Source organism: Strix aluco, chromosome 2, assembly GCF_031877795.1.
Source record: "Strix aluco isolate bStrAlu1 chromosome 2, bStrAlu1.hap1, whole genome shotgun sequence".
NCBI lineage: Eukaryota > Metazoa > Chordata > Aves > Strigiformes > Strigidae > Strix > Strix aluco.
The window spans coordinates 114,896,333-114,912,253 of NC_133932.1; the positions used below are offsets into that span (position 1 = coordinate 114,896,333).

Here is a 15,921-nt window from a genome sequence, read left to right on the forward strand (position 1 = left end):
TTGAGATCATATGACCCATGTTACAGTTAATCTGGCTTCAAATCAGTTTATGAAGGAACTGAATATTCATGAAGTCATTAAAGTGCACTTCTTGTTTTAAGAGAAAAAATACATCAGGGAACCTTTGAAGTTTTGATGTGATTTTAGCAAATATGACTTTTTGCAATATATATAATTGAAAAGCAGTATTTAAGACTGAAAGGAGGTCCTTTGGGGCTCCCCAACTGTGTCACCTCTCCTTGTATCACACCTGTGAGGAGCCAGAATCATTATTCAGTGTCTTAAGATGACAGTGCACCAAAGAGAAAGAAGAAAGCAGGGGTACTGTGGTGTCCATCCGAGAGCACCCTACCTCAAAGCAGAGAGAAACCGGTATTTGTAACCCAGCAAGCAGCCAGTATGAGTGAACAGACAAGGCTTCTGTAGTTTGTACAGGAAAACACATCCTGAAGTTTTACGGCTCCAATGCCAGGGCGTGCTCCCTCTGTTGTGTACATCAAGGTGGGTAGAAAACAGCGCAACCGTGGATCTGCACCAGCAGGACCTTGCTTGTAGAGCCGAAGCATGCGCCACAGCAGCTGTTCCAGCACAGACACAGGCCACTGCACCTTTCCCTGACACTCGGCACCAGCTGTGTCAAACTCAGAGAGAATGAGATGTATTAACCGGAGACCAGCTGGTAGCTAAAAAATGTTGCTTGTACACACCCTGACAAGCCAAGAGCATGTGGAAGGGGAACAGCTACAGTAACACCTCTAAATCATGGCAGTTGAGAGTGGAAAACACGGTAGCGTGGAGCAGAAACAACCCACAGCTTCCTCCTGGGCCAGAGCGGGGCCGTGGCGGCCCCCCCGGCCCGGGCAGGCTGAGCCCAGGGCCCGCTGAGCACCGGGAGCCCCGGGTTCACCAGAGCGGTGTCAAACCAGGCCCCGCTGATAAGAAAGATCCTCGTTGCGTAACCAGCCAAAACAAACTCCCTGGCCCTGTAAACACCGCGACAGCAATGTCTGGCACGCTGCTGCTCGGGGGTGAAACCCCGGAACTGCCGATTTGCCATGACCGCTAGCAGCCACCCCGCGCGTCCCCTGGCGTGGGTACGGACACCGCGGGGGGACCCTTCTCCTCCTCTCGGGTGAGGGCTGCTCCCCAGGCTGCCGAGGAGGCCACGTCCCCTCGTCTCGCCGAGCCCCCCGGGGACAGCTGCTGCGCCGAGGCTTCCCTCCCCCGCCCGGCGGCCTGCCCCGGCTCGGCCCGCAGCGCCAGGCCGCGGGCCCGCCTGCCGCAGCGCCCCGCCCGCGGGCCGCGGGGACCGAGCGACACCGGAGCGAGATGGCGGCGGCCGGGGGGGGGCGGCGACGGGGGGGCGGGGGACACTGCTCCGCTAGGGACGCGGCTGCCCGCCTCGTCCCGCCTCCCGGTGTCGCGCACCGCCGGCACTGCGTGACCTCCGCCGCCGGGGGCCGGTGCGGAGCGGAGGAGAGCGGGCGGCGGGCGGCGGTGCGGGGGGCACTGGCCGGGGCGGGGGGGGGGCGGTCGTTGATGGCGTCCCCCGGGCAGGTGCGGGCTGTCAGCAGCCGCGGTGGAGCGTGCCGGCAGGTCGGGTCTTTTCCCTTCACGTCGTGAGTAATTGCTTTGTGTTTTCCGTTACGCAGGATTAAACCCCAGACCCAGAAATGAGGAAGGTTTTGTGCGTGGAGCCCGTCATTTTCATCTACATATTCGTGTATTCCCTGACGAGCCCGGTGGTGCAGCAGTTCATCTACCGGCGGCTGTGGGAGGAAGAGTACAACTCCACTTTCATAAGCGATAGCAATGACACTTACTGTGAACAGAATAAAAGTAGCCCGGCTTATATCAAGCAGAAGGTAAGAGGGAACAAAAAATAACAATTGTAAATAAACTTGCAGCCAGGAGGTGCTGTTTCGGCGTAACCTCCTTTTATATAACCTTCCCTAACCTTTTATACAGGGAAAAGCGGTAGTTCTGTAACTTGCTGTCAGTTTTACTGTCTCATTGCTCTTGTGTTGTGCTGTAGGTAGTTGTATTGCTTTAAAGACAAAGATTTGTCTCCAGGAGGATGCTGAGATAAATTTATATTTTCGCAGGAGTTGGAAATCATTTTAGAGGATTGGGCCCAAATTGGCATTGGGCTGACATTACAAGGGGTACCACTGAAGGCTTCTCTTTCCAGTAAGGGTTGTGGATGTGCTTATGAGCCATCAGTTGTCTTTGTGATTTCTGGTGTTCTTTTGTAACTATGTAAAGTTTAGCAAATGCCCTGTAATTTTTGGGAATAAGATCTAGTTTAAAATACATTTATTTCAGAGGAATTACAAGAATGAAGAATGGGGGAGCTTAAAATAAAAAATGTTGTAATTTTCAAATGTCAAAAAATTTTAACTGATCTTTTCATAATCAAATATATAATTGATGGTTTACCATTCAGAGTGCTTGTCTGCCTTGTTGAAATACAAAGACATCAAGATGACAGAATTCCATGGTCCACTACATTTTTAGTGCTTTTTCATAGTTCAGCATGCTGGATAGCTAGTTGTTGATTGGAATCTCTTCCATTGCACTTCCAGTCCAGTTTTAATGCTACATTTAAGCAGAGCTAACTATGGGCTGCCAGCAGAAGAGATGATCGTACTCCATTTTCCTTTCCCCTCTCTGCCCATTGCTCCCCCTCATGTGTTGTATCTCACAGTTCTGCAATTACAGGTTACAGTTTGGATTTGATCAGGACGCTCATTCAACAGAAAGCTCATCTCTTTTTTTGAGGTTTTTCCTTTTTGAATATTGTTTTTTTCAAAAGCAGTGCACTGCTCTGACACACTCTGTGGCCACATGATTGCTGTATCTAACATGGGGCTGGCAGAGGGAACACATTTCCAGAAGTACAACAGAACCATCCGTGGCAACAACAACTGGCGGTTAGGTTGGATTAAGTGGAACATTAACCACTGTAGGGTCAGAAAAGTAGATGACTTGGACTGTAAATTACACAGAAGGTAGAGTTATGGAAACAGTCAGCTGGCGTTCCCCTATGCTGCTGAAAAGGTGGCACTTGGAAATTTTTGCTCACATCCCAGATTTGAATCTCTGATGTGCTGCATATGCACAAGACTAAACACTTGAGCTTATCTGTTTCATTTGTCATATATAAAAGAAATTTTGTAATGGTACTTGCATCCGTTGAAGATGATCAAAGAAATAATTTAGGATTTTTAGTGTGGGGTAGGTTCTTCATCATGTGACAGAAGCCAGTCTTAGTAGAAGGAATGTGAAAGTAAAAAGGTCAACAGAATTATAGTCCACCATGCCTTCTGGCTAACCCATCGGCCGAGGAGAGTAATGTATGCCACCCACTGGAATTGATTTGGAGATAATAACCAATTATTGTCAGAGTAATGTTCATATGTTACTCCCCAAAGTGTTTTCCTGAGTATTAGCTCCCCGTTTGGTGCTGTGTATGGGCATTTTGTCATATGGAAGGAACAACTCTTAAGAAAACCATACCTGGTGCATACAGTTCTAATCGCAGAGCCCATCAAGAAACCTACATTTCACAAACATTTCTGCACTTTGCATTTACTAGAAACCCCCCAAATTCAACCTGATTTTCAAATTGAGATCACGTATGTTCAAGATATAAGACTTCATAGTTCTTTTTGCAAAACACTGAAGCAGAGTGCTTAATTTCAGCTAAAGTTTAGATAACATCTCAGGTTCATGTGGTGGTGAATTCACACATTACAGGTGTTTTGGCATAAAGGTTACAAAGTATAATTAACTTGATATTTGAGAACATGAATCCTTCAAGATGGTAGTTAAATAATGGCCAACAGAACTTCTTTGTTTGCCTTTCCTGCCAGATTTCCATTCTCTCCATTTAACTGATTGCCAGCAGGGCATGACCTTTTGAACAATTATGCTCTTGTCTGGATGCCTTGCCTGCATTTTGATACCACACTTGTTACATAAGAATGTAAAAGGCTAAAAACACCCATTAATTTCAGTGGAACGTGGTCTCTTGTGCATGGGCCTGTGTATGGGCCAAAGAGTAGATCCAGAGTAGATCCAGTAACTCAATCCCAAGCCGTTTCCTGAGGATATGTGAATTAGGTATTCTAGATTTTCCAAGACCATCCTAACTGACTTATGTTTACAGATGCTGTAAATTTTGCTGTCAGGAGTGTTCCCAACAGGCCCTGTTTGGCACTGACTTTTAGAAGAACACCTCCCGAAATAGTTAATTTAGTATAAGTCCTTCCATTCTGAGAGTGGAGAAACTTTATCCTCATCTCACCTATTTCAAAGCAAAACATAAAAGGAAACTGAAGACAAAAATCCCTTGGAGCCTGCAAAAAAGTAGAATATAGTTCAAAATGGATAGTCTTTGCAGCATTTTGATTGATTATTTCTTACAATTTGAAGGAAATTAGTCATTTTATAATAAAATTAGTTCAAAGGTAATTTGAATACAAGCTGAAGCATTCCAATCACTGGCTTGGATAATCCTTTTTTTTTAGCTCAGAAAGAGCTAAATTAAACATTATTTATCATCCATCTTATTTATTATCCAATCCATGCATTTTCCTTTGCTACCCAGTAATATTTTTTAATTTTATGAGCCTTTCAGTTTATCATGTCCTGTACATTGTTCAGCCTCAGGCACTATACTTCTCTATTACTTTAAACCTTATCTAAGTGAATTGCTTCTTCATTTTAATTTTGAAATCTGTGATCTTAAGAACTATGAGCATTTTTTCAGAACCGTGACCAGTTTTATGAACCATGAGCATTTTTTCAGAGTGAATTTGCAGATTAAAAATCTAGATCTTTGTCTTCAAATTTATGTAATTCCATTGATTTTAATAGTTACATGATTTTAAAGCAGCTGTGGGTTTGACCTATCATTTTCTGTATTCCTTTCCATTGACTTTATAAAAACATGGGCAGTTGAGCGCTTTACATGCTAAATGGAGTTTTTCTGTACTTTTGTCTCTTAGTTGTCTTCTCCTCAGTAGACAACAAGTCATTATGTCAGCAAAGTGACGGTCATTTGCAGTATCTGGATGTGTAGCCACATTCTTTGTTTTGCACACCTACTTCCAAAGCAATGAAACCCAAGTCTGTGTTGTTTTATTCCTCCAGGTTAACACTTCATTAGTATTTGTATTGTATGTGGGTTGAGATGATATATAACAACATGTAGTTTTATTTCTAATGTATTAGCATTCTTTGACACTCATGTCTTTGAACCTGATGATCCTAGTAAGGAAGCAACGCCTGCAGCTACATAGAATTCTCTTTGTCATGAGGGAAGGAGTTAAAAGATCAGGATATCACTTGCCATCTTGGTTTGTTCAGTCTTCATGGTTTTGACCCTTCCAGGGTGACAACAGTGCTGCCCAGTGGACAGGACATCATGAATCCTGAGGTAGTCAGACACCATAAGGGAAGACAGTAAAAGACTCCAGAGTGCTGAGGATCTTGAGGGCTTTCCTTGAGGACCTCGGGATCAGTTGACTTTTCCTCTTGCAATAAACCCTGGTATCTTGTAAACGAAGGAGACTGAACTAGAAACTCATGGTCTTTGGCTGTAAATGAATAAATAATATACATATGATTTTATAAAGCATTCAGCAGCTTTTAGAATTGCCCAAAGTACATTCCTGGAAATTCTAGGGGGTTTTTATCTTTTGGATGCTACTCAGTGGGGATTATGTTAGCTACAGAGGAAACACCTGAAACATATAGATGGCTTGAATACAGGCTGAGAATGGCTTGTGAAGACTTACACAGCTGTACCTGCTACTGACTGAAGAGTGCAACCCCTGCCCAAGTCAGTGCGATACCTCAGACAATCTGAAGAAAACTTTTAGAGTGACTTTACTCTCTGCATCTGAAAGTTTGTCTTACAGAGTTTAAAGGATTAGTGCAAACGAAGTTACTTCCTTTCCCCCTGCTGCTCTTCTGTCTGATCAGGTGGTTGTCTTTGAAAGGGCTGTTGCGACTGCTGGCTGTTGAGCCTGCATTGACACATTAAAAGCAAGATCTGAATTAGCTTGTTGAGCATCATTTAGCAGCTGGCTTCGTAACAGCATAGTCTTTTTTTTTAATTGACTTTTCTTCAGTTCTTTTTTCTGAAGCCATTCGTGTTCTGTTAACTGGTTGGTTTTTAGCTATGTTTGACTTTTATACTTCTGTTAAAAAGGACACAGAAATTTTTCCCATAATGGGTGTTTACAGGTTATTGTCATAGTGATAGCTGCTGTTCCTTATGTGAATGCCTGCTGTAGCATATCTATAGAGACATCACTGATGTGGGCAGTTTCTGAACTCAGACCTTTACAGTGTTTTAAAAATCAGTTAATTCACATATCTGTGAGTCAGTATAATTTTTAATGCTGTGTTTCACATGTTTATTGTTATTATTAACATCGTACATTGGGATGTCAGAGCAAATTCTGATCTGTTTACTTGCACAGTGTGCTAGTCAGTGAATTGTTTCTTGTAACCCTCTCAGGAGGATTATTTGTGAGGAAAAATGATCTGTGAGTAGGGAGCATGGGGTATGTTCCTCAATCAAAGACTGTTTTACTACTGATTTCTGAGAGATTAAATAGGCCCAGTGTCCTTTTGCCATACCCTGCACTGAAAGAGACACTTACAGTATAAGCACCAGCTCTTGTAAATGCCTGTTTAAAAGAATTGTTCTCTTGTCTCCACTGAAACTTCTCTGTCAAGAGTACTAGTAAGATTGTATTTGAAGAAATAAGTTTTGGATTAAAAAGTAACAAGGGATGTTTGAGGAATATTGAAGATAAAATTACAAAAGCAGGCGTCTTTGAATAAGCAATTCTTTTGTATTAATGATTACTGTAATATAATGCATTCTTATAAACATACAGTAATGTACTGTATTTTATTATAATAGTGTCATGTAATATAAAATTATATTCTCTGTATTATGTTTTATATTAATATAATTTATAATCTATAAACATACTGTGCTATTTATTGTATTGCATGCTACTCATTATGTAAGTGTAATATATTCTTTTTTTTTTTTACAGTCTTTATAGCATTTACAATTATTTTTGTTTTCTCTTCGCAGGAAGTTCAAGAAAAAGCCTCTGTTTTTAATATGCAGTTGGACTTAACTGGGGCAGTTCCCAGCCTTATAGTTGCCTTTGTGATTGTAGCTAATGGGGATCGCCAGGGACGCAAAAGGTCTTTAGTTTTTCCATCAGTGGGAGCTTTGATTGCTGATATTTGCCTCACTGTAATATCGTATTTTTCTTTGTCACTCTCTATCCTATTTGTGGTTGCATTTATTACTGGACTGTTTGGGGGTATGGCAACTCTCCTTGGAGGAGGCTTTGCTTTTATAGCAGATGTGTGTCATGATGAGAAGCAGAAAACAACACGAATAGCTGTGGTGGATTTGATTTTTGGAGTTGTATCTGGATTGGCAGGACTGTCATCTGGCTACTTTCTAAGAGGAATAGGCTTTACATGGACATTTCTGATAGCATCTCTGCTTCATGTCATTAATATTATCTATATTATATTTTTTCTGGAAGATACAGTAGGTGTATCTAAATTCCAGCATGAGGCACCACTGTCCTGGAAAGAACTTCTTAGAGAGACATTTTCTGGAGTGTACGTGCTTTTTAAAACTGCCCCTTATAAAAAGAGAATTTTAATAATTGTGTTACTTTTTACATTTATGACTTACTTATTTACTATGATTGGTGGGAGTTCACTTTTTACGCTGTATGAACTGGATGAGCCACTCTGCTGGAATGAAGTTTACATTGGATATGGAGCAGCTGTGTTCACTTCTGTCTCTCTGACCAGTTTTTTAGGAGTTTACTTATTTTCCAAATGTCTCAAAGACATTTATATTGTCTTTATTGGGATATTTTCTTACATTGGAGGAATGATCATGGCAGCCTTTGCCAAAACTACCCTGCTCATGTTTTTAGGTGAGTTCAGAATCAGTTGTTCTATGGTCAACAATATATATGAAAATACTGCTATGTTATCTGTAGTGAGTGCAGTTGGTAGATATTGGACGTACCGTCTTGATAGAATCATAAAGAGGTAAAATATACAAAGTTGGTCAGACTGATTTGGGATTTAGTTAAAAGATGAAGTGTGTGGAGAGAGAATGGAATTACTTGCTTATGATTTGATTTTAGTACCATAGAGATATATTGCATTTATTAATTTCTCTGTGCTTGGATAATTGTGTCTCAGTGCACTTCTAGTTTGACTTTTCTGTTGCCTTTTAGTGTTCGGGGAACTGAGCATTCAAAAGCATATGACTAATTCATTTGCAATATATTTATAAAATTCTGGATTTTTTGTTACTTCAGTGTCTCATGACTGACTCACTGCTTTACAGTAAGAGTGCCATCTTTGCTCTGCTTTATGCCTATTCCTGTTCTCCGATCCATGCTGTCAAAAGTGGTTCTCACTGGTGAACAGGGTGAGTAGAATTTGGTTTTAAACAATACAGTAATATGGTATTTCAGAACAGAGATGCACCAAGACTACAGATGTGTATTGGTATTTTAAGACTGCTTTTCTTTCAGGTTCCATATAATATGACCCTGTGTCATGGTATTAATACCTTTTGATTCTGAATTTAATATAAACAATATTGTGTTTAAAAACTATTGCAAGTTTCAAGCTTCAAAGGAAAATAAAAAATAAAATAAAAATAAAGATCATGGGGAACCTGAAGCAGAGGAGTGCTCGAGATTTATACATGTGATTTCACAAGTGCTTCTATGTTCACAAGGTTCTGACATGCAGAGAAAGATATATTTCTGTTATTTAGTCAGTGTCACACTTAATAATTTAGAAAGGTAAGCAGTAGATGGTCAGCCCCCAAAGTACTTGAGAACAGTTAGACTTGGATCCTGAGCTATGTAACCAGCTTCATGGGTGCCGTGATGCATATTACTTCTCAAGTCCTTTCCTTATGGAACACAGAAAAAAGCATGTCAGGCCTCAAAATGTGGCTCTGGTATCCCATATTTTGCTTTTGGGGAGCATGTACTTTCTAGATTTTGGGGAGCATATACTTTCTAGAAGCATTCTCCTGAGTTACTTGGTTTTATTTTTTAAAAGACATATCTTTATACACTAAAATAAAGATCTGTTTGTACTTAACTATGCTAACATACACCTCTGTTTCTGCAGTTTCTTGGCATTCTTCAGGGCTTCAGCTACTTGAGTAGTTTGATGCAGGAATCAGGTTGCCTCTTATCATCCTTTTCTGCTTACCTATTGTGATTTTTTTTATGGCCCCATGAATATGAATGCAGCTTGGGAAAATGTGTTCAACGAGACACTGATGGGATAGACTGCCACCCCAATGGGTAGTTCCGTGTCCAAAATGCTGTTTCTTCCTTTTCAAAAATGAGGAGATGGTTATGTGCTGAACCAGCAGTCTTTGTTGGATCAGAGCCTTTTCTGCATATAAGAGTGAAGATTAGAGAAGGAAGAAGCAAGAAAGGGAAGAATGAGAATCGAGAGGAGAACTGTAGGGTGTAAGGATGGAGATGTGCAGAACATGATTAGTGAGGATGAACAGTTTGAACTTCATGTGATAAACAGATTCAAAAAAGTAGGTATGGTGGCAGAACAGTAGCAAATAAAAATAGTTTCCATCAGCAACCTTTTGGGTTTGTTTTTTTTTTATTTTAAAAACCAAGTCTTTTGTAAGAGTCCCCCAGAAGACACTTCCATAGCAAAGACATACGATACTCAGGTGCTTGTTACTTACGTACTTGCTAAAATACTGTAGATAGATCTTTCAAAACAAGTTTAAAAACCTCAGTACTTTGAAGGGGTTTTAGTTTTATTTTGTTTTGTTTGTAATTCATCCATTTGTTTTTGGCAGGTGCTGTGTTTGCTTGTATTGCCTGTTTAGAAGTTGTGACCGGCAGTATTTCACTTTCAGTTTTTAATAGTCTCTATGCAGCTACTGTTGCATGGTTTTCAGGCTTTAGCTTCCTCCTGTCAGCAGGCCTTTGTCTAATTCCACTGGCTGTCCTGTGGTAAGTACAGATCAGGAGGGTGCTTCTGACTGCTTTTGCCAGTAATTTCTGTTCTGATATGAGTTGAAGCTGAATGGTTTAGTGCAGTAGTTCTCAAACTTCAGTATTTTCTACTGTGCTCTAGTAACTCTACTTTCACACTTTTTCTCTCTTCAATACCTACCCCCCTACATGTTTGCGGGCAATTTCCCATCATCAGTCCCATTCTGGCCCTGATCCAGCTACCTCCCCTCAGCTTTGCGCTCTGAACTTGTCACCTAATTCCCCCAAACTGAAATCTACCCTCAATGTACTACTAGTGGGATACACCATACCCTTGACTGCATGTGTATGCCTTCCCTTGGTTTGAAACCTTTACATGGTCTTTCTTACAGGAAAGCCTTTTGACAAAGAACAAAAGTAACAGATCACTGGAAAGGCATGAGCTTAATTTTGCAATCTGAGCTCTTTTAGATGCTAATGAGGGTTCACCCAGTGAATTTAATGGAGAGCTATCTGTCCTGGTCCTTGGTCATGGGTACCTTGTGACCCAGTGCCATTGAAATCTGTAAAAGATCTGAACTAGCTTTAAGGTCTATATGAATAAACCTTTAGACGTGATTAAAAAATATGCCTCTATAGTATTTGCATATAATGATATCTAGTGACCATCTAGTAATACTGACAGTGAAATATCATTATTCAAGAGTATTCACAAAAGCAAAGTTCACTTTATATTATTTCCAGTGTAAATTATGTCTTTTTAGGATGCTGGAATGTAAATCTAAATGACAGAAGGATCACTTTACATTAGATAGGCTTATATTCAAGGGAGGGAAAGCTGTTTTCGTTAAGAGGGTGGTACTCTTGCTGGAGACTTGTATCTTTTTTTCCAATGCATAAACTTTACCTCAGTCACCTTTTATCTCTACATCAGCTGAAGTTTAAGTTTCAAATAGGGAGCGATAACACTGTAGATTTAGAACGTTTCACATGATTTCAAGTCTGTGCCTACCTCACTACAGGGTTTTTACAGTCTATTCAGAGAAGCTGCACTAGTGGTCACTTAAGACTAAGGTAGTGATGGGTCTCAGACCTGAGGGAGTTGAAGCAAAGGGGTCTTGTGTGTGTGTGTAGAATACTTTTCAGTAACGTAATAAAAAATTGGGGAATTCAGTTATATTAACAAAGGCCCAGTAAATGCTTGTGTTATTAAATACTATTTTTAGTTTAGTTCAGTGCTGTATGGTAGAGAAAGTTTCTGTTAAGAAAGCACTCTCTTCTGTGCAAAAAGTAACAGATATTTACCATCAATTAGTCCATCCTGCAATCAGGACTGTAGTCCATCACCCTAAATTTTTGAAAGTTATTTTTCTTTTCCTTCTGTCATTAGTGTCTGAGATACTTCACCCTTTGAATAACCTTCCTTCTAAAACCTTTCTTTTGAGAGTATCATGCAATGTTACCATTTGAGAGCAGAAAGCACAGTTGTTCTAGTCTGTAATAAATTGGGCATTGTGGTTTAGTACTTATCAAAGAAAGCAGTAATAATATTGTCTAACTTGTGTAATAAGGATAAGTATTGTCATTGCTTCTGTTTACTAAGATATGTCAACAGCTTTGTGCCACAGAAGATGGCTGTAAAGGAGCTATCGAGTGTTTGTTGGTGCTGAATCAGCATGCTATACTTAACTATCAGCTAAAGGTATCTGTCTTATCTGTGTCTTACAGCTGGCTTCTGTGCACAAGCTGGAATGGGGAGGACTTGGCTCTACTTGTACCTGAAGAAGTATCCAGCATAGAGAGCGTTGATAGTTGAACAAAGGATTCACCTACCTGCGTTTTCTAATGTGACATGCAGTGGCAGAGACCATTGTGTCATTCAGAGACCATAGAGATAACACAACAGTTGCAGATGCAATCTCAAAGTGGCCCTGCAGCAATAAGCACTAAATTGGTAGCACTCTATATCCAGTCTCTTTTTAGCACTTGAGTAAAGCTAACTCTTATACTTAACTATGCAAATAGGCTGGCAATGGAGATTTTAATGCTGCTTTCAGCATGAAGGAAAAAATAAGGTAGGATGATACTCTCTTTCCACTTACCCCTTCTCAAGTTTGAGAATGTCAGCTGTGGATTGTGATACATCTTGTATTATTCTAAGTGGGGTGACAGAGATAAGCTTATCAACTCAGAGGGTACTGGCAATTCTGCTGAAGCCAGTGGAGCTCATGCCAGCTGAGGACGATGTCCACTGTGTACATCTTAAAAGGCCTGTCTGAATGGTGAAGCCCCCAAACCTCTCCAAAATTACTAAACTGAAAGGTGTTTTTTTCAGAAAGCAACCAAACTGGAGACAGTACTTGCACCTGCTGTAAGTAGACACTGATCTGTGGTTAGCAGAGAGTGTTTGTGCAAGTTTAATGTATGATGTGTGGACCTTGCCTGTGACTTAGTTCTTAAAATGGATTTTCACACAGAACTACTTAGAAAATTTCCAGCTTGCGGAGTGTGAAGTTAGGCCTATGCCTACATTTTGCAGAGGCCATATTGCACATTTATTTTTATCCTTTTCCATATATTGGGGACTGCATACAGACACCTCTATTTTTTGTCCCGTAGATACTTGTTTTCTAGTTAAGTCAGCTGTACTTAGCTTAAATGTTTCTTCTATTGAAAGGCTTTAATAGCATTTCTTTTCACTGGATCTTTGATTATTTTTTTAACAACCCTGAAACGGGGTGACCAAATCTGAATCATGCATCTAATCATCTTGCAATGAATGCAGCATAATTTATGAGCACTTGAACAGCATTTCTCATCTTCAAAGCACTTTATAAATGCTATTAATAACCTCCTTCCATAATAGATATGATCCTCCCCGTTGCAGAGAGAGAGAAATCAACAGAGAGGACAAATGACTTGCCCAGGGCCACAGTGCAAACTGGCGAGACTGACAAACCTGGGAATCAGTTTCTGCATTGACTCTTCACCACCTTGCTTGAGATCTTTAAGCAGAAATTATCCAGCATATTAGCTTCTGGGATGCACAGCAGAGCAGAAGTGTAAATGTAACATGTTAAGGAGCACTCCCACATGGTTTTTTTCAGACAGAGTTTGACAGCCAATACTGTTCAGATCCCTGAAAGTACAGGTAGGTTGTATGTGACTCTCTTCCCCTAAAACAGATTAGGTAGAGAAATGAAAATAATGTAAAGTGGTTGACATTTACAGAAGGAAAAGTCTAGGAAAGCAATTGTGATGTGGGAACTGACTCCACATGCACACAGCATAGGATAAAAATGAAGACAGACATAGAATATGCTGTGTAATCAACGATCTGCTTACGGCCTTTAGTATCTGTCATATGAACAGACTACTTCTGCAGAACTGCTCAGTGGTACTCCAGCAAAAAGTGTTAGTACCACATCATGATGATACTATGCCAGCAACCTGATCTAATGCAAGGTGTCCCAGCCCATGTCAGGGAGGTTGGAACTAGACGATCTTTAAGGTCCCTTCCAACCCAAACAGTTCTATGATTCTGTTGTAGATCCTTTTTGTTTGAATGGCAGCATTGTTTCCAAGCTATGTATTGTAATCACTGAGAAGTTTGGAATAGGGTTTAAGTAAGGTAGAGTTTACACTATCCAGGAGACCACTACCTACCTATTGCTGGTGAAAAAAGTGTCACCTATCCAGGACAGGGGGAATGAATACACAGCTAACAGCTATTGCAAGCTCTTGCACTTCTGTCCTGAACTACCAAGGCTGATGTTGGCAATTAAAGATCATTAGCTTTTCCTAGCTAGTTTAGACACTGTCCAGTAAATAAAACTGCTTAATTCTCCTCCCTTGAGGTGCCCAAGCTGCTATCAACTTGTTGGAGAAGCAAGCTGAGTTTTATAATAATCACTGGGTCCAAAACATAATGGGTACTTTTAGAAAGATTAAGAAAACACTGATGTGAAGGATTTCAGCACAAAGATTACATTGTCTTCCTTGCCTCTTCATTATGCAGTTATGTAAGGCTTTATGAAATTAACTGTTTCACACACAACTGCCTGGAAAAAGTAAAGCAAATTAAGGAGGGGTGTATGCCTTCACTTCCTCTTCAGTGCACACCTCTGCTAGCATTGGGTAGCAACAAAGCAAGCCCATTCCACAGTGGCGTTGTGTCAGTCCAAATGAGAACAAGCACCTCACTTCAGGAATGGCTTTGTTATGGTTTGATTTCGCTGTATAAAGTACTTGCTGTTTGCAAAGTATTTCTGGTAGACACAGCATTTAGAACTGTGAGTTCAGGTCAAAACACATGAAGGATATGAACTGTGTTTTTAAAAGTGCCTAGCACAGTGCAAGGTGAGGAAACCACATACTAATGCACTTCAGATGATTAAATCAAAATCTTCCAAGTTTATAATGTTGCTCTATTTGTATATAAGTGCAAATAATTTTGACATAAATTAATAATGAAGTTTGTTTTTTTTTAAACTCTGTGTTGTATGTGTAGTTCTTGCTTTGTTTTTTGACAAATAGCCAATGGGATGACTGGTGGAGGAATGTTTATGTAAACAGAAGCAGCAGCACTATAGTATCATCTATTTTTGGTGGTCATAACAAACAAACAGCAGTGCAGGAAGATGTGCTTTTGCCTCCCTCCTGCTCTTGGGGAGAGGAAAGGATGCTGCCCAGAACATCAGCCCTAAGAGGAGGTGAGGAATTACAGAGCAGGGACAGCACTGCTGTCTGCAAGAAGCCAGCGTGGGGGCTTGTGGTGCACCCAGCAGATCTGCAAATGCCTTCCTCCCCTTGCCCAGGCTGAGTCCAACGCAGGGCCAAGGCTGGGTCTGCCCCAGCTCCCCTTGCCAGCACACCTCGCTTGGCACACCTCCCCAGGCTGCTACTTGCAGTGCCTGCTTTATAGAATGAAGCTTGTAGAACAGAGGGAAGGGGCTGGGCCAGGAAGCCCAGTCCCCAGCTCAACACACTGCAACAGTCCGCAAGCATAACCCTTCCTTCTTATCTCAGAAGCGCTTTGCCTCAGTCCTGTTTGACTCCCATTACTTTATTAATAGCATAAATTCTTGCACAGGCCTCTTACACATACTATTTACTTCCCAGCCTAGCCACCCCCTAAAATTAGTTTCCTTACAGACATGATGAACAATGCAACATCCTTGCTCTGAATATGGCTTCATCTGACCCAAGATTATAATGAAGTATACTAATTGTTGAACAAAACCACCTAGAAATTATGTCTGGCCTTCTAATCTGTGTCTGCTCTTTGCTGCACTAATGAGAAACTCCACTAAGTTACTTGTCTTAATGTAGTTTTGCTCAATAGCATCCATCTTTCAACCAACACCAGGAAAGGCCAGCCAGCTACATACACTGAGGTGGGGAGCTACACAGTACCAGTAACCGTGTACCACTATGGGATGGCTCCCTGTTTTCTAGAACAGTGCTGGTAGGAAGGCAGACCTGAAAATCCTCGCCTGTATCTTAATTTGTCCCAGACCTGGCAAAGTAATCCCTCAGTCTTTCTGGCCTGAGCCTAGAGCAATACAAAGCCTACTGAACCACAAGCTTGCACAGTTTACTTTTGAACAGTTTACTTTTGCTTTATACAAAACTGCCAAAAAATTTGTCATTTATAAAATAGCAGCCAATTCTGATACTTTATTTAAAGTATATCAGCTCACAGAAGGACCAGGATAACTATGGAAAACAAAATAGTGAGAAGGTCTACACCTGCATGTTCAATTTACTGATCCTATGTTTAACCTCACTAAGGCAAAAAATAAATTAAATAACTTGTATTTCATAGCACAAGCCTCTAATGTCTGCAACACTCAAG

The 15,921-nt window shown here is 40.9% G+C and overlaps 1 protein-coding gene across 6 annotated transcripts; it reads left to right on the forward strand.

The window, feature by feature from the left end:
- Positions 1 to 940: 940 nt before the first annotated feature.
- Positions 941 to 14,555, forward strand: SLC46A3 (solute carrier family 46 member 3). 6 transcript variants are annotated; one of them, XM_074815914.1, is made up of 7 exons: positions 943 to 1,132; positions 1,653 to 1,865; positions 7,124 to 7,239; positions 7,870 to 7,997; positions 8,420 to 8,503; positions 9,926 to 10,082; positions 11,793 to 14,555. In XM_074815914.1, exons 2-7 carry the CDS (start codon positions 1,674 to 1,676, stop codon positions 11,878 to 11,880), a joined length of 765 nt encoding a protein of 254 aa, XP_074672015.1. In that variant the 5' UTR covers positions 943 to 1,132; positions 1,653 to 1,673; the 3' UTR covers positions 11,881 to 14,555. The 6 variants fall into 6 exon arrangements, with proteins under 6 accessions (XP_074672011.1, XP_074672010.1, XP_074672015.1 ...); XM_074815910.1 differs by having other exon boundaries at positions 941 to 1,094; positions 7,124 to 7,997; XM_074815909.1 differs by having other exon boundaries at positions 942 to 1,132; positions 7,124 to 7,997.
- Positions 14,556 to 15,921: the final 1,366 nt, after the last annotated feature.

Coding starts and splice junctions, on each gene's coding strand:
- SLC46A3 (XM_074815910.1), top strand. CDS start 1,674: ATGAGGAAGGTTTTGTGCGTGGAGCCCGTCATTTTCATCTACATATTC. Junction 1,866..7,123: donor CGGCTTATATCAAGCAGAAG/GTAAGAGGGAAC, acceptor TTCTCTTCGCAG/GAAGTTCAAGAAAAAGCCTC. Junction 7,998..8,419: donor TACCCTGCTCATGTTTTTAG/GTGAGTTCAGAA, acceptor ACTGCTTTACAG/TAAGAGTGCCATCTTTGCTC.